Source organism: Castanea sativa, chromosome 7 (assembly GCF_040712315.1).
Source record: "Castanea sativa cultivar Marrone di Chiusa Pesio chromosome 7, ASM4071231v1".
NCBI classification, from domain to species: Eukaryota; Viridiplantae; Streptophyta; class Magnoliopsida; order Fagales; family Fagaceae; genus Castanea; species Castanea sativa.
In genome coordinates this window covers 9,445,197-9,471,907 of record NC_134019.1, presented here as the reverse complement: position 1 = coordinate 9,471,907, position 26,711 = coordinate 9,445,197, and the positions used below count along the sequence as shown (strand labels likewise).

Sequence of the window (26,711 nt, the reverse complement as noted above, 5' to 3'; positions counted from 1 at the left end):
TTTACAGGTGGTTGAGTAGGGACAGATTTCATTACACATGCATAAAAAAAATATATATTGAGAGAGAGAGAGAGAGAACAAGATTGCAGGAGTAAATAGGATCTGTTTGTTAACACTTTTAAGAGATTTTATTCTAGTGGAGTAGTCGCTCTTGTCTAAACCAACTTTATGCATTTGAAAGAAGAATATAATGTTCTACCAAAAAAATGAAAGAAGAATATAATGGATAAACTATAAAATAATGAAATAGAATAAAGCAGAATGTGATTTTTTTAAAAGTATGTTTATGGATTTATAAAATTAAAAAGAAGAAGAAGAAGATATATACTTCCCCTTAGCCAGTTTGCATCCCACATTTGGGAATTAGGGAAGAAAGAAGAAGCTTCATGATCAAAATGGAATGGATTTTTTTTCTAAGTGTGCGTTTGGATACCGTTTATTTTGCTGAAAACAATAAAAAAAATAAATAAAAAAGTTATTGTTTGAACTCTGATTACTATTCATATGTCTGATCTCATGAACAGTGCAACAGGCGCTGAACTTAAATAAAAAAAAAAAAAAAAACTAGAAACGCATACAATCCAAGCGCAAACGCCAAATCCAAACCGAGCTTAAATCTAATTATTTCATTTTGTTGGGAAAAACTCCCAAACAAGAAAATATAGAAAAATGTAGACCTCCTTAGTGTGGTGGCTCTTTATATTCTTTTCTCTTATTTTGCTTTTCATTTTTTCTTCTCCTCATTAAATATATTACCCCGTGGACCACTAGATACTCTAGTGGTGGCTCATTAATATCGACGTAATGTAGATTCGGAGTTCTCTACTTCAATCTATTGTACTACCGGTCTATGAAGCTTCTAGAATGTCTTATAGGTAAAGAGTAGAATAGTTTAGTAAAAAAACTGAAACACTACTTCTTTTTATAAAGTATGATATAATTTTAATCCTTTAAAAGAATTAGAGGCATTTATAGAACATGCAACCTATTCATACGATTTCATAAAAGATAATAAATAAAGTAATAATGAAAAATGGGAGAGTTATCTTCAGTGCCCTCTAAGTAATGGAAAAATCATGAAGGAGGAAGAATCATCTAACAAAGGAAAAAAAAGTAGACGTGTAAAACATTTAAATAATATTTATGAGAGCAAAATATATGTGGCTGCAAGCACCCTGCAAGGCTTTAAGCCTGTAACCCCACTTCCCTTCATATTTATTGGTACTTATTATTGCTATAATCATGTAATTACTGATTTTACCTAATTGCCAAACTAAAACTAAACCCAAAATGAAAAAAGAACAAATAGAACCGAAAAAAACAAGTGGCTCCCACCCCAAAGCTCCCAAAGATAAGTTAAAGCATAATTAGTTGAACTAAGTATATCAATTAAAAATTTATCATAAAAAATTCGGAAGATGAAACCTAAGTAATGTGGGATAACGTAGTTTTATCATGTGTTTAGGTACATCTTTTGTTGTTAACTCTAATAAAATAGATACAGCCATTAAAGGCATCTAACAAATATAATAATATAATAAATATGGTAAAGGTTACGTGACAAAATCTCTCATCCCCAAATAAAGAGTTTAGATTTAAATCTAATCTACACAATGACAAATTAGTATTTTAGTATAAAGGTAAATGTTAGTAATAATTATGAAGTGAATATCATAAGTTCAAATTTTACTGTACTTATTAAAAAATGTTGGTAAAAATTTCAAACTCATTTGTTTGAGACAAGTTTTGAAAATTAAGGCGGATGAATTCTACTTCAGATGGCATTTTGACCGGTTTAAAACCTTGGGTCTAAAGAAGGTAAAAAAAGTGAAAAGAAAAACCTTGGGTCTAAAGAAGGTAAAAAAGTGAAAGAAAAAGAAAAGAAAAAGGGAAAGGGTGTCTCGTATTGTGTTATCATACCCCCTAAAAGTACTTAAAGGACTTTAAAGCACCTTTGTAAAAAAAAAACGATGTGTTTTTCGGTAAATTTCCAACATCTTTAGGGTTGTGTCCGGTTGGGTGTCTGTCGTTTATTTGTATAGTGCTATATAAAATATATAATTTCTAGTTGTTATGTTAAATATGTGACAAAAAAAATTAAAACTTCATTTATTTTAAAAAAAATCTATTTTTGTTAAAATAAAAAAATTGAGACAAAAAGAAAAAAAAACAAAAAACTAAGATCCCGTTTAGTAGAGTAGTTTAAACACACATTTTCACTTTTTAAACAACATTACATGCATTTTCACACATTTTTTTCACCCACACGTATTTTAAAAAACTACAAATAATATTACTCAAACTCTTCTACCAAACGGACCCTAAAATTTTGTGCCAAACATACACGAAATTTATACCCAAAAAAAATCAGTTTTTAAATTCAGAATTTCACCCATAAAAAAAATATTGAATTTCAAAAAAAAAAAAAAAAAAAAAAACTTTACTTTTGTAACAAAAGGAAACGTGCAGAAAGTTGACTACTGCACTCTGCACCGAAATTGCCCTGTTCCAAGCACTCGCATGGACAAAAGACAAAAAGCAACGGCCATGGCCTTCCATTCGAGGTCTTATTTTATATATATATATATATATTTATTTATTTGTATTACTAATTAATACTTTACATACAAATAATGAAAAAAAAGAAAATAAAATATTTGCATGTAAAGTCTGAATATTTTACATATTTATTTATTTGTATTACTAATTAATACTTTACATTCAGCAAAAAAAAAAAAAATATATTTTACATATTTATTTAGAGTCAAAATTTGGTAAGGATGAGTGTAAAATCCATATTTTACAATGGGTTCCAATTAGTTCAATTGATAAAGTTTTTAATGGTTGAATAAGAGATATAAGGCCCGGCTTACACCAAAAACCAATTGGTGTCTTAGTCTGATAATAAAGAGTATTATTAGGAGCGAACACTATATGTTGCAATTCTCTCAAAAAAAAAAAAAATATGTTTTACACAATCTAACAAGGGGTTGTCGCAGTAGTATTTTACTTAAAATTTAATATATCATACCACACATAATAATATCTCAATAAACTCCCAATTTGGTTGAATTTATATATGGGTATTAGAATTCTATGGGTGTGGTTGTGCTTTATTCTTAAATATGTATTAAGATGATGTGACATGTTGGGATTAAAATGGTAAAGTATGAGTTTTACATTACATCCTTACATAATTTAATCTCATTTATTTATATCTTAAGATTAAAAAAAATTATATAATTATTATAAAATAGTTTAATTAATGGGTGCTTTTTAAACATTTGTTAATAAACTATTTTAAGAATGCCTTAGTACAATTTTTATGAAAATATAAAAAGTTATCTTCTCTTATAAACAGTTTTTAAAAATATTATCTAAACTAAAGCTAGGACATATGCTAACTTTTTTCATTATCAAAACATTAATATTTGTTGCAAACTTATTACACGCATTTAATTACACACTTTCGAAAATAGTGCCATCAAGATAAAATTTCAATTATAATTTTGAAAAAGTAAGAGAAAACACGATTTCACGATTTAACAAAGATCGTGTTTTGAACGCACATTTTTCAGCCGATGTATCTCACACGTACCGTACTCGGTGTGTAATTAAGCAATTAACCACTAAAGAGAGAGAGAGCAACCTTTATAGGGAAGCAAAAAAGTAAAAAAAAAGGGCAAAACCCTTTTTACATTAGCCTCTAAAACATATTTCTATTGGGGGGGTTTATGCGTTTTGGGCTTGGGAGTGTTGTATAATAACTATATAAAGCCGCCAACGCTGAGAAATCTCAAACTCATATCCTTTCCTTCTGCCTAGTTTTCTCTCCCATTTTCTCTTTCTTTTCTACATATTTGTACTCGAGTGTATGAGTGTGTGACTGTGGGTTTGTTCCTCATGCTCTCTGCGCCTTTGCCACCTTCTTGTTATAACGTCTGAACTCCCAAACCAAACTATAGTTGCTTTGCTTTCCTCCACAAACAAAACCCACTTCAGCTTTTGGGTACTGTGTCTGGTTTTTCAGTTTACCACCAATATTTGTTGTTGATGATCATTGGAAATGCCTGTTCTGTTCTGTTTTCTGATATAATGTTCTGTTTATATATGTAGGTGTTATCTAAAACTGAGGTAAAGAAAAACAAAGAAAAAAAGAAAGCATAAAAATGAAGTATGTGTTGGTGACTGGTGGGGTGGTTAGTGGCCTTGGAAAAGGAGTCACCGCCAGTAGTATTGGCCTACTTCTCAAGGCCTGTGGCCTTCGTGTGACCTCCATCAAAATTGGTCTCTGCTGCTTCTTCTTCTTCTTCTTCTTCTTCTTCTTTTGTTTTTGTTTTTTTTAGCTGCTTGCTTGTCTGTATATTTCCTTTTTCTTGGGCCCCTAATGAATTTTTTTGAAGCTTTATTGCTACATTATTAGCTTTTGGAATATGGGCAATCTATTTTTTTCCTAAAATGAGCATCAGAATTTTAAGTTGTTTCTCAGTTAAGAATGTGTATATGTTATATGTATAAATGTGTCTTATAAGTTGGTTAAACTTCCATTTAGTTTTCCTTATCTAATTTATTAACCTCTTTTTTTCTCTCTCTTTTTTTTTAATAAAAATATATTAACTTGTGTGCTTTTCTGGGCTCCTCTAATTGGAGCAGAAATTGACAATATCACACAACCACATCAATTCTATGATTCATTACCGGGCATTTTTTTTGTTTTATAAACTCTTGACATATGATTGCCTTGTCTTGTTCTTGTTTTCTTCTTTTTCAACGTTTTGACATGTGTTTTGGCCCCATTTTTTGTTTTGTAATTCAGATCCTTACTTGAACACTGATGCTGGAACAATGTCCCCTTTTGAGCATGGAGAAGTTTTTGTGTTAGATGATGGCGGTGAGGTATAAAAACAGTTCCTTTTCTGTGTTATTTGTTTGTTAATTTTATTGTATAAATGATATGTCAACATTATTTTCCTACTTGCTTCAACTCTCTTTGATGGGGTTTATAAAATTAAATTCTTGAAAGGTCGGCCCCTTTTATGTTCTAAATGGATTCTATTTCGACAAGAAGTTTTTGAAATGTTTAAGTAGGCCTATTGGTATGGGGATTTGGTTGTTTCAGTAAATTGTAGTGCACCTCACTGGATCAATTTCATGTTTTGTTTTTGAGAAAAGAAATGACTTTTAGAATGATCACTATCAAATTTGTACGCTATCCTATTTCTTCTGTACAGATACTATTTGAAAGTTCTAGTTAAGCATGTTACTTTTAACAAAAATTAAAGCAAAAATGTAGACATCAGGACTAATTTGTCAAGGTTTTGACAAATATGGATGATATGATCAGAACTCGGCATAACAGTATGAAACATGACTTTATTTTGTATTCAAAGGTGGACCTGGACCTTGGAAATTATGAAAGGTTTCTAGATATCAAGTTGACACGCGATCATAATATCACTACCGGAAAGATTTACCAGGCAAGTTGGTTCATTTCCATACCTATATTAAATATTTACTTGTAGAGTTGGTAAAGATTATTATATTCTCTACCAAACTCTAATGGCTTAAGTTTTTCTTCTTGTATGGCAGTCTGTTATTGACAAGGAGAGAAGGGGAGATTATCTGGGGAAAACTGTACAGGTTTGTTTTCTTTTTTTCCCCTGTCCCACTAATATATCCATTTTGTTTTCTTGTATCATTCTTAACCTTGATATACATGTATGGCCAACAAGTCTTTTTACATACTTTGGTTCTGTAGGTTGTCCCTCACATCACAGATGCCATTCAAGAGTGGATTGAGCGGGTAGCAGTGATACCAGTGGATGGAAAGTCAGGTTCACCTGATGTTTGTGTCATAGAATTGGGTGGAACTATAGGTACACTAACAACAGTGTTCTTGAAATGTGGAAGTACAAGTTGTTTCTCAGTTTTTTAAGATTTTAATAAGCTTCCTTGGTGCAGGAGATATTGAATCCATGCCGTTTATTGAAGCATTAGGTCAATTCTCGTATCGTGTAGGTAAGGATATTGTCTATGCAACTTCAGAAGACACAAGTGTCAAGCTTGATCTTTTAATAATTCTAATTAAATGTCTTCTTTTCTTGAATGCTTCTCATTTTAGGGACCGAAAACTTTTGCTTGATTCATGTCAGCCTTGTGCCTGTTTTAAATGTTGTTGGTGAACAGGTAAACTTCTTAGGAATTGAAAGTTTCTGTACATCCCATATGGCAGATGATACAGTGGTTGCATCTTTTTTATTTATCAGAACAAATTTCTTGGTTGGTTTAATAATTGTGGTGAATTTTCTCATTATTGTTCAGAAAACAAAACCAACCCAGCACAGTGTTCGGCAACTAAGAGGCCTGGGTTTGACACCACATATCTTAACTTGTCGTAGTACAACGGTATCCCACTATCCCTTTGTTTCTCTCTGACATGCGTGCGTGCACACACACACACTTTTTTATGTTGCTACTTTATCGGGTTGACTTAATGTATTAAATTGAATTTGTTAACAGGCACTTGAGGAGAACGTAAAAGTCAAAGTCTCTCAGTTTTGCCATGTCCCGGTATTTTGATATGGCCAAAAGTTTTATGTGCATATAAGTGGAAATTTATATTTATCTGCTTTGTAAGATTCTATCTTATTGAAAGCACTTGTTTTTCAGGCAGAAAACATCATCACTCTCTATGATGTACCCAACATCTGGCACATTCCTTTGCTTTTAAGAGTAAGTAGTACTTTAGCACTCCTTGGAATGTAAATCTTGAATATTTAATTAAGATCTCTTACAGCTGGATATGTTTTTTCTTCTGAATTAGGATCAGAAGGCCCATGAAGCAATCTTGAAAGTGCTGAACCTTCTGGGGTTTGTCTGATTAGCTCAGTTCTTAATTATTATGTTAATTTTGAGCTTGAATGTCCAGGCATGTGACATCATTTAAGTTTTCAGCATCCTTATGCAATGCTTTCTGTAATGGCAGTAAAGCTGGCAAGCCTGAATTAGATGAATGGATTTCAAGGGCTGAAAAATGTGACAAGTTGCATGAGCCGGTGGGTCTAACAATCGATTCTCAAATTCAGAATCTATTTTTCTTTCTATTTGTTGTCAGAAGTTTATCTCTGTGTGTCAACTAATTGACAGGTCCACATTGCCATGGTTGGGAAGTATACAGGCCTTTCAGATTCCTACCTCTCTGTACTAAAGGTGCACTTAGTTATCACTTCTTACTCTAAATCATTATTTCAGCTGGAATTATTATGCATTCTTATAATGGAAATATCAAAGATTGTTGGTAAATTCAGTTGACTTTGGGGTCCTTATACAAAAAATATTTAACTATATTTATTAGTAGATAATATTATATAATTTTTCAACATATGACGCCAATTAAATATTTAATTTCTGTTTCTATTTCTCTAAAGATACTTTCATCTGCTCTTACTTGTGATACCATTCAAATTTTTAATTGTGTATTAGAATTTAAATAGTCTTTAGTAGATAATATGATATGATTTTTCACCCTATAAATCATGTCTCATGTACTTTTATAGTGGTAGATAAAATGACATGGTATTGCAATCTATGATGGCCTTGTTTTTTGTTTATCCAGGGATTTAGGATAGCTGGATCATCTTCAGCATCTTAGTCAATATATTGTCCTATAAGAGTATAAGTCACTTGTTTTAGCAATTTTGAATCCATTTTGAGCATTCATGATGTGTCTCAGTTCGTTAAGAGGCCAGTCATTGAGATCTGACTACTGATTGAATTTAGTTATAGAAATCTGATGATTCTTTTTTATCTTCATAAGCTCAAAGAATCACAAAGCACACACATCCTCTATGTAATGATGCTTTTGAAGATTCTATAAGTTGTGCCCTTCTTCAAATAAAGGGCAAGTTAGAAATATTATTAAATTTGTGTCCATTTACTTTTCAAAGTACCTATTATTTTGGAACATCCTAAAATGGAATTAAGGACCAAAAATGTGGGACGAAGGGAATGAATATGTTATTTTAAGTTTAGTATCTTAATATATCACATGCATATTGGTATAGCTTGAGTGTGCAGAAGTATAATGTTGCTGGCTATATACAATGTACTGTCTCTACAGGCTCTTGTGCATGCTTCTGTTAGCCATGGCAAGAAACTCTTTGTAGATTGGGTTCCAGCTAGTGATCTTGAAGATGCAACTGAAAAAGAGGTTATTATTAATATTGTGTTTCTCACATTGTACTTAATCTTAATTTTTACCTTATTTCACAACATGACAAAAATTTCTTGTTGCAGAATCCAGATGCTTATAAAGCTGCCTGGAAGTTGTTGAAGGTTGGTTTAACTGATGTGATTGGATTATCAAGCTGATAATGCTATTTTAATTTATTCTGGAGGTGTCTACCCTCTTTAACTTGTAGTAATTTTTTTGATTTGGTCTCTGACTAGCCTTTATCTTCAGGGTGCAGATGGTGTTCTTGTTCCAGGAGGGTTTGGTGACAGAGGAGTGCAAGGGAAAATTCTTGCAGCAAAGTATGCCCGAGAAAATAGAAAACCATTTCTTGGCATTTGTCTAGGAATGCAAATTGCTGTCATTGATTTTGCACGATCTGTTCTTGGTCTGAAAGATGCTAACAGCACTGAATTTGATCCCAATACCAAGAATCCCTGTGTTATATTTATGCCTGAGGTTTGTATTTTGTGCCTTTTGAGTTTAAACAATGATAGAAAATTGTTTTTGCACTTTTAAAGAAAAAGTAGAAATAGAGTTTAATTCTTATTCCTTTTATTTTGAGCTAAGAAGAGAATGTTGCTAAATAAGAGGCAGAGAGAGATGGAAGCCTTTAAATTCAACCTTCATTTATTTTTTGATTAAACTAAGAACCTGACATGAGATCTATGTATATATTTAATAATTTCCGATCTTTCATTATAAGCAGGGCTCAAAAACACATATGGGAGGCACCATGCGCCTTGGATCAAGGAGGACAAAATTCCATGTTTTGGACTGCAAATCTGCAAAACTGTGAGTATTGATTTTAAACAAGATATTTACATACAATATACATGAGTCAACTGATAATTGAACATTGGGGCCAAGTAGAAATTCAAAAGAAAAATGAATTTTTAGGGGTAGATTATATTGTATTTTTATTGTATAATTAAAAAATAAAAATCAACAGTAGGGTTCTGACTTAAAAAAGAAAAAAAGAAAAGAAAAAAATCTTGGGGGCAGTAATGAAACAATATCAATATGACGGGACATGCTAGATTCAGATTTAGATTTTAGGTTCTTGTACACACACAGAATGTTAATGAGCGTGAATGTATTAGAAGATTTAAAAGTTCTGAATTTAATTTTAGATGGGTACTAGTCTCTGCTAAATAGGATGCATCAGCTGGTTGGCTAAACCTTTGTGCTTTGATTTGTGTTAGATATGGAAATAGAAGCTTCATTGATGAGAGACATCGGCATAGATATGAGGTTTGTGGGATTGACATGCATATAATTTTCTTTTAACCAGCTATTTTGGAAAGGGGAATAATTTTTTATCATGCAGGTGAATCCGGATATGGTTGGACGCCTTGAAAAAGCTGGCCTCTCTTTCACTGGCAAAGATGAAACTAGTCGACGTATGGAGGTATAATTATAAGCCACAATGTTAATGACCTTGTGATCTTTGAATGTGGTTATTTTACATCTGTAGTGGCTCTGTGTTAATATTTGGTTTGCTGATGTTACAGATTGTTGAACTACCTAATCATCCATATTTTGTTGGTGTTCAATTTCATCCTGAATTTAAATCAAGGCCAGGAAAACCTTCTCCTTTGTTTTTAGGTACCTCTCTTGGTCTTTCTTAAGTATCCATTCAACTTGATGTTATTCAATCATAAAATTGTTACATGAAACAAAGCCCTGTTTCAATCATCTGACACATATACTGGAATTACGTGTGGTTAGTTTTTGGTTGGGATTATTGACAGTTTCTATTATTGCTTCTAATCCACGTATTTCCAATCATGTGTAAGATGCAATAGAATATACTAGGGCCCATAAAGCTAAAGAGATTAGAGCTTTAGTAATAAGTGCTGAACACAGGATCTGGGTGGAAACATGTAAATAGTTGTATGCTACGATATATCTTTCAACAAAGAATGATCATGGTAGAACTATTTCTGCTACTTTTAGGACATACTGATTATAGGTAGTTTTCTTTTACATAAAAAGTATTCTTTCTTCATATCTTATGAGTTCTTTCAAGCAATACATTTTTTGGTGCATATACCTTATGATAAACCTAGATTCCTTCCCTTGTGTAACTTTTAGCAAGAATAAGTTAAAAGCATTGCACTTTAGGTAATTAGAAACAAATATGGATCTTGCATTAGAAGGAACAAAAATGTTCAAATCCTATCGTCCAAGTAAACAGACATGAGTTTGGTATTTAATAGTAAAAAGTTCTATTTAATTCTATCTTCAAATGCCTGCATGACTCTATATATTGTTACATGAGACCATTGTATGGTACAATTTGCACCAATAAATTAAAACATCCGACAGGTAAGATACCTTCGGGGCTTTCTTATTGTAAAAAATACCTGCATTAAAACCTATCTTGAAATTTCAGAAGGAAAATTAATAATTTGGTTTTATCTCATATTCAAGTTCAAGGATATAAAAACATGGAACAACTGCCAAGTTTCCATGTCATTTGATCAGATACCCTAGGGTAAAGTGCTGGCCATATAAACAATGATTGTCCTAAGTGGGTTATCACCTAATTTGAAATGTTTTATAATAAAGGAGCATATTCTGGAAATATCTGCAATTTGGAAGTGCAATATGCATATTATAAGCTCGCTCATATTTGAAAGTGTCATTTTACTTCACTCCAGCCTGGTCAGGCTGCGGGTTAGGCATTCATGAACAAGTGTATTTTTGATCAAGGGGTAAATATTTGGCCATCCTCACCCAATTTACAGAAATTATCTCAAAGAAAACATACTGTTGTGTCATCTTTTGGGTATGATATGGTGGACAAATTTACAGATGGTGATGACAAATGCTGATGTAGATATATGTTGGATAATCTTTGATGAGATGACATTGTATCAAGATTGATAGGGTTCATTTTCATATGTTTTGATATCTAATAATGATTTTTATTTTGTCTGTGTTAGTTACTGCCCTAAATAACAAACTGAATAGTGAAAAGTATTGATTGAATGTTTTCTTTTAATGGTTAGCATCTGAATAATTTTCATAATTCGAATATAAATTCAGCAAAATTCAAGTTTTGGTTCACTAATTCAAGGAAAATTGGACAATCTCTGCCTTTATTGCAAATAATTTCATCGTTTTATGAGAAACTAGTGAGGTTCATCAATATCAATGTGGTGCACCTATGATAGATTATGCTATAATATTTGCAGGTGTCAGTGTACGTGCATGTAAAATTTTTTATTCTCCTTTCTTTTTCCTTTAAAACTGCTCCATATTGTGTAAAGATAGCTGAAATACGTATTTGTTCTGCTTGAAGCAGTCCACCGAATTAAAATTTTTGGATCCATGAGAGTTCATGTTTGTAATAGGAGAGGAGTATTCCCTTATATGTGTATTGTTGCTGATTAACCATTTAATTTTATTTACTTGTGTCTTAACCTCATTTGATATGCGCGTGCACCAAAATTCGGAAATGTTTACTTCTGAATCCTCCCATTCTTTTGTCAAATTTAGGACTTATAGCAGCGGCATGTGGGGAGTTGGATGTAGCCTTACACAGCTGTGGGAGCCAAAGGACTGTCCTGAATGGAGTAGTCAATTGTCCCATGAAACTCAAATACCGAAACGCAACTCCAGCTAAGTGCACTAATGGGTTGCCTGATGGTGTTTATAGCAATGGCAATGGGATCTACTTGTGAAGGTTGTTGTTGCCTTATGTTATAGGATCTCTCTTTGTGGTGTGGTTGGTAGGTTTTGGGAGGCCTTATAGAAGAAATTTAGGATTGTCTGTACAGTAATTTGGGTACCGGTAGGTATAGCTTTCCAAAGGACTCATAGAGCAGCATTCCCCCGGTCTTTTTAACGGGATAGCTTGTTATTGTTGTATTTCATGAGAAGGTATTGAGGGTTACCTCTCTTTGCACCATTATTTTTATCATGGTTTGGTGCATTTATTGTATCCTAATTATGCCTGGACTCTTGCAGTATGCACTGTGTGTACACTGAACTTTGTGCAATGAACTATTTCCCTTTCCTAAAAGAATTCATCTCCTTCAAAATTGGATCATCCCTCATGATTGTTTCTTACAGTAGCAAAAACACAAGTCACCAGTCTTATATCCTTTTTTTGGTTTTCTTTCTTTTCGGTTTTTTGGTTAGAGTTGAATGTTTCATGGGTGAAGCAGGTGGAGAATCTTGGCATTGTTCATGCCAAATTGATGGTTTAGTTTCGGGGGCCTTGAGGCAATCCACGATCAAATACACTAGTCTTTATCGATTATCAATATAACAGTTGGCTTATGAATAGGAAACTACACAGCTTACAGCTTTGTCAAAGGCTGTTGGACAGTTTAAAGAATATCTTTGGAAAAGACCTAGTAAGTTGGCCTATTCATTCAAATGGCAGTGGACATTGTTGGAAGGGTGAGTTTGTAAAAAGATAATAACATTATCCGCCTAAGATTAGACCTAAATTCATTTTGCCTACCCATAGTTTAAAAAGTGTCACTTTACGGGTGGCTTATGTTATACAATTGTTACTCATTTCATCACTTTCACTGACAAAAACAGGGGGGAAAAAAATAAAGATCTAAAGTTTGGGTTTTGGAATCTGTTATGGTTCCTTCACAATCGGGTGGGCCTGATTTAACAACAATAGTCACAAACTATAATTTCTCTTGGATGGGCCTGTTTGTCTCCATTAGCCCAGATCCCTCTCAAGCCTTCCAAATGGCCACAAGCCCACTCCTTTCCACACCGAACTCCAAAAGCCCACATCGCCGGCTTCACCCCCTAATCGCTACACCACAAATTTCATTCTAATTTTAGAACCCAATATCCACCTCAAATCCAACAATCAACCTCACCCAATTCTTACAAAAAAAGCTGGGCTTTGGTCTCCCTTACTGTTATTCCCATTGACCCACTTAATATCAACCAAATTTTCAAGACATGAACCTGGAGGATGTCCAAATCTCTTCATTGATCATTCCTTCAATATAGCAATCCAGAAATGCAAAAGTGAACTTCCTAATCTATCACAGAATTGCTTCCCTCTAAAAATCTCAAGTTGCCTAATTAGTCTTCTATAATTTGGAATATGTCTCTCCTCTTGGTAAGGCTAGTGGTCTTTGTCTTGCCTAGAGAAATGGTGTTGATCTATGGTCCCTCAAACCCTCCTTTTGGGATTCCCTAAAACATGTGATTGATTCTATTGATGGTTCTTGGATTGGTATTGGGGTTCTCTCTAGCTAAGTAAAACAAGAGGGTTCTACTTTTGCATTCTCTTCTAGTGGTGGCTTCGGAGGCCTCATAGATTCTAAAGGCCTTATTGATATAGGCTTCATGTAATCATCTTATTTCATTTTATCTTATCTTAGTTTCAGGCCCTTCTCTTCTTTTTGTCTTGATTAATATTACTTTTACTTAAATTTTTTAAAAAACCCTCCTCTCACCATTTGTTTGAGGGATAATAATAAGTGAGATTTGACTAAAAAAAAAAGTGGCGATTCTTCATTTAATGATTATGATTTAATAGTGCTAGCACTAATACATTTTTTTATAATTGTCTTATGTAATAGACTATAGTTAGCTATCTGTCACATAAATCCATAATTTTTTCTCCTTACTTACAGTTTACCAGGTAGAATAGTTGTAGAAAAATGTGTGTACTAATATTATTGTTCCTAAATTTAGGTACCACGAATTTTGTGGGCCATACTTAGCAAAGAAAGAGAGCTCATTTCCCTTGCACTATGTTTAGTTTGAGGTAAAAGGGAGGGAAAGGAAGAGAAATTAAGTCTTTCCGCTGTTTGGATAGCAGGAGAAAAAAGAAAATGAGCTAGATTTGATGGAAAACCTATCAATTAGGTCTACATTTTGTTTCCGCCCAAATTGGGTGAAAATGGAGAGAAGCCCATTAATAAATATATTATCTGCAATTGTTGACTTTTAAGGGATTTAAAATTACTTTTTTTACTTGTATGTTTGGTTGGGATGATTTTGGAAAGAAAGGAAAAAGAAAAGTGAAAAATAGGAAAGAAAATAGGTGAAAATAGTGTTTAGTTAGGAAGGGAGGGGGAGAGAAAAATTGGTAAAGCCCGCTATGAGTTTGACGAAATTGTCTTTCTCCTAGCAAGTTGGCAACGAGTTTTTTGTCTTTTACGTTTTTTGTTTCAAGTCCATTTCTTCTATTACCATTTTTATTTTTATATTTTTTGGTTCTCACTTTTTTGTCTTTTTGTTTTTTATCCATTTTTTACATTTTCATTTGTTATAGTGGGTTTTTTTTTTAAATAATAGCAATAAAATTGAAGTGTCCTTATACAATTTTTTTTTAATTAAAAAAATGTTAACTATTGTTTTATATTATAGAGATATAATTGTAAATTTATATTAACTTTATTTTTTATCTACTCATTTTTTTTTAACCAAACAAATAAGATTTTCATTTCTTTATTTTTAATATCATTCCATCCAAACACAAATGAGAGTGTTCTAAATTTTTTCTATCTTTTACTTTTCTATCACTTCTTTATTTTTTATTCACCCACTTTTTTACTCTTCCAATCAGGCGGCCATAGAAGTAAAAAGCACACTTTATTTATTTATTTTCTCTCTCTTTCTCTCCCGGTTAACAAACACATGGGAGAGAAACTTTCTTTCCCCTCTTTTTTTCCCCCCATCCCTTCCCCTACTTCTTTTCTATCTCTTCTACTCCCTTCCTTCAAACCAAATATAGTGTTCATGAATTTCAGACCACCATAAAAAAGTAAACGAACCCAGTTCATCCCCCAAGTCCTCTTTCTCTCTGGAAAACAGTTCTGGAGGAAGAAAGAACTCCTATCGCTAATGCACCAAATAAAAGTGTCTGTTGTCGTTCCTTTCTTTCCCATTTAAGGCATGAAAGCGTGCTAATGATCTGGTCCTGTTGTATATGTTGGTTTTTTCTGCTCTTTTTTATTTTATTTATTATTATATGGAGTTGAGTTCATCTTTCTATTTTATTCATTTTCTTTCTTTGGTTGCCTTTTAGTGCCATTTTACTTCACTGCAGCCTGGTCAGGCTGCAGGTTAGGCATTTATGAACAAGTATATTTTTGATGAAGGGATAAAGATTTGGCCATCCTCGCCCAATTTACAGAAATTCTCACAAAGAAAACATACTGTTGTGTCATCTTTTGGCTATGATATATATGGTGGACAAAATTACAAAAGGTGATAACTAAATGCTGACGTAGATATATGTTGGATAATCTTTGATGAGATGACATTGTATCAAGATTGATAGGGTTCATTTTCATTTATTTTGATAGCTAATAATGATTTTTATGTTTTGTGTGTTGGTTACCGCCCTAAATAACAAACTGAAAAGTGAAAAGTATAGATTGAATGTTTTCTTTTAATGGTTAGCGTCTGAATAGTATTTCATAATTCGAATATAAATTCAGCAAAATTCAAGTTTTGGTTCACTAATTCAAGGAAAATTGGACGATCTCTGCCTTTATTGCAAATAATTTCATCATTTTATGAGAAACTAGTGAGGTTCATCAATATTAATGTGGTGCTCTTATGATAGATTATTCTATAATATTTGCAAGTGTCAGTGTGTCCATGTAAAATTTTTTATTCTCCTTTCTTTTTTCTTTAAAACTGCTCCATATTGTGTAAAGATAGCTGAAATACGTATTTGTTCTGCTTGAAGCAGTCCACCGAATTAAAACTTTTGGACCCATGAGAGTTCATGTTTGTAATAGGAGAGGAGTATTCCCTGATATGTGTATTGTTGCTGATTAACCATTTAATTTTATTTACTTGTGTCTTAACCTCATTTGATATGTGTGTGCACCAAAATTCGGACATGTTGACTTCTGAATTCTCTCATTCTTTTGTCAAATTTAGGAATTATAGCAGCGGCATGTGGGGAGTTGGATGTAGCCTTACATAGCTGTGGGAGCCAAAGGACTGTCCCGAATGGAGTAAGTCAATTGTCCCATGAAACTCAAATACCGAAGCGCAACTCCAGCTAAGTGCACTAACGGGTTGCCTGATGGTGTTTATAGCAATGGCAATGGGATCTACTTGTGAAGGTTGTTGGTGCCTTCTGTTATAGGATCTCTCTTAATTTGTGGTGTGGTTGGTAGGTTTTGTGAGGCCTTATAGAAGAAATTTAGGATTGTCTAGGTATAGCTTTCCAAAGGACTCATAGAGTAGCATTCCCCTGGTCTTTTTAATGGGATAGCTTGTTATTGTTGTATTTCACGAGAAGGTATTGAGGGTTACCTCTCTTTGCACCATTATTTTTATCATGTTTTGGTGCCTTTATTGTATCCTAATTATGCCTGGACTCTTATAGTATGTACTCTGTATACATTGAACTTTGTGCAATGAACTATTTCCCTTTCCTAAAAGAATTCATCTCTTTCAAAATTGGATCATCCCTTATGATTGTTTCTTACAGTAGCAAAAGCACAAGTCACCGGTCTTAACTCCTTTTTCCGGTTATCTTTCTTTCTTTCTTTTTTTGGTTAGAGTTGAACATTCCATGGGTGAAGCAGGCGGAGAATCTTGGCATTGTTCATGCCAAATTGATGGTTTAGCTTTAGGGGCAACGATCAATTCAAATACAACACTATTTATCGATTATCAAAATAACAATTGGCTTATGAATAGGAAACTACACTGCTTACAATTATGTCAAAGGTTGTTGGACAGTTAAAAGCATATCTCTGGAAAAGACCTAGTAAGTTGGCCTATTCTTTCAAATAGTTGTGGACATTATTGGATGGGTGAGTTTGTAAATGAATAATTACAGATTATTTATCTAAGATTAGGCTCAAATTTATGTTGCCTATATGTAGTTTGAAAAGTGTTACTTTACCCACAAAAATGGCTTATATAATGTAGTTATTATTCATTTCATCACTTTCACAATTAAAAACAGGAAAAAAAAAACATTAAAGAAAAAAAAATTAAGATCTAAAAGTTAGGGTTTGGAATCTTAAACAACTATAGCCACAAGTCATAATTTCTCTCAGATGGGCCTCTCCATTAGCCCAGGCCTCCCAGTTAAGCCTTCCCAATGCCCACAAGCCCACTTCTCTCCACACCGAACTTCAAACCCACATCTCTGGCTTCACCCCCTAGTCGCTACACCGCAAATTTCTTTCTTAATTTATACACAGACACTAATATCCACCTCAAATCCAACAATCACACCACTAATCTCAACCTCCCCAAACTCTTACAAAAAAGATGGGCTTTCGTCTCCCTTACTATTATTCCCACTGACCCACCTAATATCAACCAAACTTTCTATGAACTCACCTTGCAAGACATGAACTTGGAGGATGTCCAAATTGTTGGGTACATATAAAAGATAATTTATTTTTGTAATTATATAAACGACAGCAACATACAAATTTAATCATAAACAAGAACACAAATATTATATAAGCAAAAAAAAAAAAAATTGACAGACTAAATGCATGAAAAATTGTTGCGCATAATCTTATTGACACAAAAAATAAAATAATACTATTTGGACAAGAGGGCCCAACTCATACATGCCAAAGCTCAACCTAATACTCAACCTAGAAGCATGTAAACTCATATATTATCTCTTTCCTTTTCTACGTGGAATTTAATGATTTTCATAACTTTAAAATCATATTCAAATCAATACATTAGGGAACGAATTTCTTGTTTACTACCTAGCATTTTTCTAACACAAATCTCTCCGTTTGATCATTCCTTCAATATAGCAATACAGAAATGCAAAAGTGAACTCCCTAATCTATCACAGGATTGGTTCCCACTTCCCACTAAAAATTTCAAGTTGCATAATTTAGGTTTTCATAATTCGGAGAATGTCTCTCCTCTTGGTAAGGTTGGTGGTCTTTGCCCTTCCTAAAGAAATGGTATTGATATAGAAATGATTCACTCAAACAACAACATGATAAACCTGGTTGTCTTCTCTGATCCCTCGTTCTTCCTAGATAATGCCCTCAAACCCACCTTTTGGGAATCCCTAAAACATGTGATCGATTCTTTTGATGGCCCTTGAATTGGGATTGGGGATTTTTATTATATTCTCTCTAGCTCTAAAAAACAGGGGTGTTCCATTTTTCATCTCTTTTGGTGTTGCCTTCGGAGGTCTCATTGATTCTAAAGGCTTCATTGATATCTCAATGAAAATCTTTTCATTTGATGTGCATTTGGCATTAGTTTATTTAGTCTTTTTTTTTAATACTAAAAAAGTGATAAAATATACTTCTACTTAAAAAAAAAAACTATATCCACAATATTTTCATAACATATTATAAGGGGTAAATTGTTATTTGTTCTAATTTGAATATACAACTTAAAATACTTTTTTGGCCCACCCATAACAACTTACTACTTAGAATTTGTTGTGAAAGTATTATGAAAATATTGTTGACATAACATTTTTCGTAAAAGAACTAGAAAAAGTGAGGTTTAAGAAGTTGTAAAGAAAAAAAAAAAAAAAACTAAAAACTAACAAATAAGTTGGAGGCAACAGAAACTTTGTTAAATAAATAAGTGAGATTATCTTGTCTTAATTTTGGGCCTTCCTCTTTTTTATCTTGATTAATATCACTTTTACTTACATTAAAAAAAAAAAAAAAAAGATCTCATCTCACCATTTGTTTGAGAGATAATGATAAGTGACAATTTGACTAAAAAAAAGTGACTGTTCTTCGTGTACAGGGACGGAACCAGATTTCGAACATGAGGGGGGGCCAAAGCTTAAAACCAAAAACTAAAGAAATAAAAAAAATAAAAGCTAACATTTATTTCATATTTAACAAAATACTACATTCAAAATAAGTATTTTTTAAACATTTCATGTTATAAAAACATCAACAAAGTATAACATACAAAATAAGTGTTTTTTAAACATTTAAACACATTATTAAAATGGAACTCGACGCTCTTTTAAATCTCTAAAGTCATCTATGATTGATTCTGTACCAAATTTTGCAGCAATCTCATTTTCAATGTACAAAATCAAAGACTTAAATCACAATTACACAAAGAATTAAATTAAATCTCAAGAGACAAACACAATTTCATATATATAATATATTAGCCACATGACCCACACCACACAAAGTGACAGAGACAAAATTTAATGACTCTGTACCAAAGACTTTTACAATCATTGTCTAACATCTATTTTGATCAAATAATGCTTCTTATGTATATTTCATCTATCTGCTTCTATAAAAAGAATTATGCATACTCAAAATTCAACATTAATAGTGCTGCCAAATCTAGTGCACTCAAACAATCATTGGTCTCAAGCACAAACATATTTTCATATGTATACTAGTTTTTTTTGGGGGGGGGGGGGGGGGGCATGGCCCCCCACTGCCCCACTGTGGGTCCGTCCCTGTTTATGTAATGTTCTTGATTTAATAATATTTTTATATGGTAAACTATAATTGACTGGTTGTCCAACACGTTGGAAATGACTTTTATGGTGGCTTAGTCCATGTGGTTCAGTAGGAATGTAGTTCAACATGAGAGTGTTCATCAATCAGTAGTAGTGGTGATGCAGAAAGCTTGGACTTTGCTTGCTGAATTTCAGGGAGCAAACCATGCTATTGCTTCACCGAGGATGGAGATGAATGATTTATGGACATTACCAATGGCCCCAAATTACAAGGTAAATGTGGATGGTGCAGTTTTTAGTCTTTGGGGGGGCTTGGGGCCGGGGTGGTGATCCGTGATCATGAAGAAAGGGTTGTAGCAGCAATGAGCAAGAAACTTTTTCAACCTTTGGGTTCACTAGAGATTGAGGCGAAAGCTATGGAAATTGGAGTGTCATTTGCGTGGGATAACGTTATAAGGGATGTGGTAGTTGAAAATGATTCTAAGATTACTGAGATTATGTACTCTTCCTATGATTGTCTCAAATGTTCTGACTGGTATTGCATACAAACTTCAAGGATTTAGATTAGTTCAAGTGTCTCATGTGAAGCGTCAAGGCAATAAACCTGCACATCTTTTGGCAAAGTTTGCCAAAGAAATATATAATATTGATAATTATGTAATATGGATAGAGAAAAATTCATCATTGATTGAATTAACTATTACTCATGATGTACTGAATTTATTTTCGTCTTAATAAAGTTTCAAGTTTCTCGCCTAATCATTTTTAGGACACTCTCAGTCTCTCACGAGAGATAATTGTGAAAAGTGTGCCTACTAACATTATTGTTCCTGATTTTAGGTACCACAAGTTCTGCGGGCCATACTCAGCAAATAAAAACAGCTCATGAATCGCAGACGACCATAAACAAGTAAACGAACCTGGGTCTTACCCCAGGGCCTCTCTCTCTCTCTCTCTCTCTGTGAAAACCAGTTCTGGAGGAAGGAAGAACTCAGGACGTGGTATACTGCTATCCTAACGATGATGCATCCAATAAAAGTGTATGTTGTTATTGTTGTTCCTTTCTTTCCCTTTCTGAAACATGAAGTGTACTTGCTTATGATTTTATTTTTATTTTATTTTTGAGTTGTGCTTATGATTGTCCTGTTGTATATGTTGGTGTTTTCTTTTCTTAAAAAATATATATATATATATATATATATATATATATATATATATATATATATTTTATTTTTTTCTTTGCACAAACCAGTGATGAGATAAAATCAGTCAAGGGAATAATGGAAATTGAAATCCCACAACTTGAACAAACCCGCAGTGATGAGACAAACTCGGTCAAGAAAATGGAAACTGAAATCCACCAAGAAAACAGTGAGGCAGACTCACTCGAGGGAAAAGAAATTACAGCAAAGAGAGGAACAAAGCCCCCACTTAATTTCCTGGCGATTTTAAAGGACGCAAACATAACTATTCACGCTTCTTCCCCTGACGAGCTGTGTAATCAGCTCTATAAAGGAGTGTTCATAGAGCCGAAAACACTGGCAAGTTCTCTATCCATTTCCCCAGATCTTATATACATATATGGAACATTATATCACAGTATCAGTTCATATTTCATAGTGATTCTCTGTAGTATTTAAATTATATTTATTATCTAATTGAGCTATGTATAGACTAGTTTATTTGAACTCCTTGTGCTGGCAAATTTTTAAACACATGGGATTATAATTTTTTTATTTATCCCTTCTAAAATAAAATTTTGAAGATTCTGACTCTAATATTTTTTTTAACCCCAGCTAAAATAAAGTTTAAATATGATATTCTTAATAATATTTTGGACTTTCTAAACACAAAAAATCCAACAACAAACCAATTTTATCTAAGATTTTGTAAGCCCAACAACAAAAGTAACATTTTTTTTTTGAGAAAGAACAAAAAAAAAAAAAAAAGTAACAATTTGTTCATCTTAGCTTACATTGTTTTTATCAATGTAAACATATAATTGTCATAAACTAATAAACAATAGTATTTTAAGTAGTAATAATTAAAGTTCACTTAACAACAATAATTAATATGTTTATTGTATTTAGAAACAATATTTGATTTCCAAGATTTAATCTAGATTGCTAAGATCTTAGCAACTATAATTTGTATATTCATTGAATTAACAAACTATATGCCAAATGAACTAATAGTTTATCTTTTAGTCTTTTAGCAATACGTACTGTGGACAGATTTGTAATAAAACAGTTACATAGATCGTAAGATTCATCTCTTATCTAATATTCATCCTCTATTGACTCCCTAGGAAAAATTCTTGGAGCTGATACTATGTCTAAACCTTACCTATATGACTATGAAATCCAAAATAATGCACCAACATTTAATATTAGGTTCATTAAAAAAAATATTTATATTAATGTTGATAGTCTACATAAATCATTTGGTATTTTTGACAAATATGATAGAATTTCAATGTATGAAGTCCGCTTTATAATGATTGCACTTTATCATTAGGCAATAACACCCATCAATTTTCGGTGTAGGTAACTAGGCGGGGCACGGCAAATTTTTTTTACTAATTGAGCTAACTTGAACTCATAAATCAACTAGTATTTGTACTATATGTTTATATGAATATTAATATCATATTCAAAATTTTGATGTCAAGGCCAAGAAGTTCGTAATTGAACTAATTGACATTCCAACCCTCAACTATTGAATTAATAAAAAAAAACTGTCAAGACTCAAGATCTTTTCTTTTCCCCTTCATGTTACAATAGTATTGAAATATTCTAGAAATATACGAATTGTCGAGCTTAAATCAGCTTCATTGTCAAACTCGTGATTATCTCACTATTTTGAGCATTACTCTAGCATAGTTTCTTTTCTTTACAGGGTTTATTGCAACTTGTATAATATAAAGCCCTTTAAGGATCTTGATTTAAATTTTTTTTGAGGAGATAAACACCTTGGGGAGCCTAGTTGAATCATTAATATAACATATAGAAACACACTTTAACCCAAAAAGTCTAAGCCCAATTGGTATATGCTCAATTATATAATATTAATAACTCATTCTTCTCACTATTATTCAAGGGTCTCTGATAAGGGTCTTAACAAACCCTAGTTCTAAAGAAAGACATCCAACAGAGTCCAATATTGATGGTTAGAAAAGAGAGAACTTTTGTTTTGAGAAATAACGCACTCCATAGTCTCCTTTCCACCTCCTTCAATCTTTGATTGAGATTTTGTATTCCCTCATCTCACCTATACACACAGACCTTGTGAGTGAGGGAAGGTTCATGGAAACTTGAAAAGCCACATTCAAATCCAATCTCTATTGGTTGTGTTTCTATTGGTGCTTCAATGGAGGTTCTCTGGTAGGCTAGATGAAGAAAAGACTTGGGGAGGTTGGTTGCTAGCTAGAGTTCAAAGGGCTCAAGGTCACAAGGAGATATAGGCTTGGATGGTTTATAGTCAACCATGTACTGTAACTATTCATTCTAGTAGAGAGTTCCAATAGGCGGTCGGGGGAGAAGTTTTTTCACTCAATGTTCGGGTTTTCCTCTTCCTAAACATGTCTTGGTGTTTAGTGTGGTTTGTTTACTTTTCCCTTTGTTTCTTATGCGCTGTTTTATTGCTATGCTTTGCTTAGTTTAGCTTGTGTGTTTGGAACTTAATTAATCACTTACACTTTAACTAATATCCTTAGTTTAGATTAAAAGTAATTAAACCATAAAAAAGCTTGTTTTTAGGGTTTTAAATATTTGCTAGGGTTGTTATAGAATCTTTCATAACTAACTCAATCAAATCTCATCCACTTGTAACTTGTTAACTAATGACAACGATTACTATGAGATTTGGTTTAGTTAGAACTAATGACATTGCCCATGCAAATACTGTATGCGCGAGAAGATTTGTTCTTAGAGTTTGTTTGGAATGTGATGCAAGCTTCAGTTTATTTGAGTTTTTAACTTCTTTTTGGTACTATTTATGGGTTCCATTGCACTTTTTGATACTATTTATGTATCTCATTGTACTATTCATCTAGGTTTTAGTATTTTTTTTTACAGTCCTTTTAGCAAAAAGTTTTTAGTTTCAACTAAATAAACTATACCCAAACAGACTCTTAATCTAGGCTAGGTAATTTTCAATGAATGTGTTTTGTCCCCATTTTTAGTGGTCGTGTATAAAAACTGTCAAATATTGTAAATATTAGTTACTTCCATGAAAAGTTTTGGATGAGATCCCCATGAAACCTTGGTCCTGCTTCATGACTTTGAAATGGTTGAAATTTTTACCCCTAGTATGAAAAGAGAAAAAAAAAATTACTATAAGAATTATTTAGGGATAAAGTTTAGTTACAAAATTGGTTGTAACCTAAGGTTGCAATTTTACTAGATATATTTTTATTGGAGGTAAATTTTGACAAATCCACCATTGTATTACATTTTCTTTTTATATCCTCTATACTTGCAAAATTTCTAGAAAATTAAAGATCAATATCTATGTCATCAATAAGTTGTTTAAATTGTAAGTATTTGTAGTTTAAAATTATACATAAAATATAATCTTATAGATCATATAGTAAATAATATTTGATTGATACAAAATTTGACATGTATATTAAGAGCATAAAGAACATGCAATCCAGGGGTTAGGTTTTTTAAATATGTAGTAATGTTAATGATATTGAGTAAGATTGTAACCTTAGACTATAACTAATGTTGTAGCTAAACTTGTTAATTATTTTGTAGTATTTTTTGTGATGCTAGGGTATTATAAATTTTCTACCTAACCTTTTCAAACTGATGTGTCACCCAATAAAAATTAATTCTAACATTCATCTATTATGTTTGTTAAATCCATTAATCATATTCATTATCGCACTAGTTTTTTTTTTGGAGAAAAAGTTTCACACTAGTTTGTAAAGGTTATATAATAAAATTTGTAATATTTTTATTATAATAATATAGTTTGGAGCTAGATTGTGTTAGATTTTAGTTATTATATATATATATCGGATTGAATTTGATTGACGGCTATGATCTAATGTTACTATGATTTTGGATTCTCGTCTCCCTCTCTTATAAATGGCAAAGTTAACTATATTGTCATTATTGATGCTATAATTTTTTTTTGCTTCCCCATTTTATTATTGCTTTTCATGTTGAGAAGATGTTAAACAAGAATTGCTTCATAGTGTTTGCCCGAAAACTTCATATCATTTGGATTGAAAATTCAAGTTATTGGAAATGGACCAAAGAGGAAGACATTTGGTAAGGTTTTTCTTTTTTAAAGAAGAAATTCATATTATATAATTTACATTTAAAGTTACTTATTAACATTCAAACCAATATCCATAAAAAAAAAAAATCAAATCAATAAAACCGATGGCATGAGAGGCAATAGGGTGCAATTTTGAAGCTTCTTATTTACTCCAAGAACGAACAAATTTTTTTTTTTTTGGGGGTGGGGGGGGGGGGGGGGGGGGGTGAGATTTATGGGGATATTTGTAGTTCTAGCACAATTTAAATCTTACCTGGTCTTGCAGTGAGGAATATTCTGAAGACATTGAAGTTGCTGAGCTATTAGGAGTATGTTGGTTAGAAATTAAAGGAGAAATTCGGACAATTGATCTCTCACCAGGGACAGTTTATGAAGTTGTGTTTGTCGTGAAGATGCTAGATGAAGTTTGGTGTACTATGTGGAATTACTCAGTGACTCTAAACCTCATTCTCCCACATTCAAAAAAAGTAACTCGCTATGAAAATTTAACAGAAAAACCTAGAGGGGAATGGTTTGAGATCCAGGTGGGTGAGTTTAAAATGACACCAGAAAATGTTGGAGAGATTTCATTCCAACTGGGGGAATTTTCTTCAGATTGGAAGCGTGGGCTTGTTCTTAAATGTGCTATCATTCGACCGAAGAACTAACAGGCACATTACACTTGGATGGTAAGCTTTATACATGTATCCAAAAGAAAAATGTGTGGTCGTATGTGTAACAAATAAGCAAATCAAATTATATGTATTCATTCATTTAAGCGGATTGTTACTCATTCATCAAATTCTTAAGGGATATGTTTTATCGAGGGATATGTTTTATTGATTTAAATAAATTAGTTTTGATTAAGATGGGTTATCATTAATTTTATTGATAGATTATAGGAAATTAGTATTTATCCTTATCAAAGTGGAAGGCAATTTTTGTATTAATTTAGATGCTAACAATGAATAAAGCATAGTTATTATAATTAACTAGTATATAACCTGTGTGTAATAAATTGAAGTAGTGCTATTGACGTTAGTTTGAGTTATTAAACATATAAGACATTAGTTCAACCAAGATATTTAGACGAACTAAAATGGTTTTTCCTTTCAATTTGTATGATATTAATTACACCAAGTTTCTCATTACATTGCTATTATGTATATAATTTTGAAAATCACTATTAGATACTACTTATACATATTAATTCACAATTATTGTACTTGAAATTCTACTAAATACAACACAAAATAAAAAGAATAGATTGATCCAATAGTATCTCCTAAATTAAATGTGGATAGGTGCATGACATCGTTTAGTTTTGTTAGGATATATGTGATTGGATGTTAGGAACATATTTCAACATTTTATATATTGGCTAATCATTTGATAAAACACACTTTACTTGTAATTGGGTAGATCTAGGATGTGTTTGATGCTTTAAGAAACAAGATTTCAAATTCAAGTGTTGAAGCCATGCAAGTCTGTCCAAGAAACAAGTGAAGAAGTGCTGTTCATTAAAACTCGACAGCTAACATCTATCGAGGTTTAAAAGAGCTGTTTCAGCCCGAGGCTCGACAGCTACTGGACAGCTAGGGTATCTGTCGAGGTTTATGAAATTCAGATTTTTAGTTCTGATTTTCATCTAATCTATGAATGTATGTTTGGGCTTTTTTTTCTCACAACCCTAAACATATATAATAATTATTTTAAGGGCCGTATTAGGTTGCACAGCCAAGAGCACAATTGTACAAGAGCATAATTTCTCAAGTGTGACCGAAAACCTAGTTTGCCCTA

The 26,711-nt window shown here is 32.5% G+C and overlaps 2 protein-coding genes and 1 long non-coding RNA gene across 3 annotated transcripts; all 3 read left to right on the top strand.

Annotated features, from left to right (window-relative positions):
- The first annotated feature begins 3,733 nt into the window (after positions 1–3,733).
- On the top strand, positions 3,734–12,266 carry LOC142643598 (uncharacterized). Its single transcript, XM_075818287.1, has 22 exons — positions 3,734–4,009; positions 4,117–4,287; positions 4,817–4,896; positions 5,391–5,477; positions 5,590–5,640; positions 5,759–5,876; positions 5,962–6,018; positions 6,122–6,186; positions 6,322–6,405; positions 6,520–6,570; positions 6,670–6,732; positions 6,824–6,870; positions 6,986–7,055; positions 7,147–7,209; positions 8,120–8,209; positions 8,296–8,334; positions 8,462–8,689; positions 8,940–9,025; positions 9,436–9,484; positions 9,561–9,641; positions 9,745–9,838; positions 11,738–12,266. The coding sequence occupies exons 2-22, from the start codon at positions 4,170–4,172 to the stop codon at positions 11,920–11,922; spliced, it is 1,806 nt and encodes a 601-aa protein (XP_075674402.1). The 5' UTR covers positions 3,734–4,009; positions 4,117–4,169; the 3' UTR covers positions 11,923–12,266.
- A 2,946-nt stretch (positions 12,267–15,212) lies between these two features.
- Positions 15,213–16,635, top strand: LOC142643600 (uncharacterized). The gene is made up of 2 exons (XR_012845891.1): positions 15,213–15,439; positions 16,124–16,635. It is a non-coding gene; the product is annotated as an uncharacterized LOC142643600 (long non-coding RNA).
- A 3,936-nt stretch (positions 16,636–20,571) lies between these two features.
- LOC142643599 (uncharacterized protein PHLOEM PROTEIN 2-LIKE A4-like) lies at positions 20,572–25,731 on the top strand. The gene is made up of 4 exons (XM_075818288.1): positions 20,572–20,680; positions 20,893–21,181; positions 24,822–24,922; positions 25,198–25,731. Exons 1-4 carry the CDS (start codon positions 20,661–20,663, stop codon positions 25,577–25,579), a joined length of 792 nt encoding a protein of 263 aa, XP_075674403.1. The 5' UTR covers positions 20,572–20,660; the 3' UTR covers positions 25,580–25,731.
- Positions 25,732–26,711: the final 980 nt, after the last annotated feature.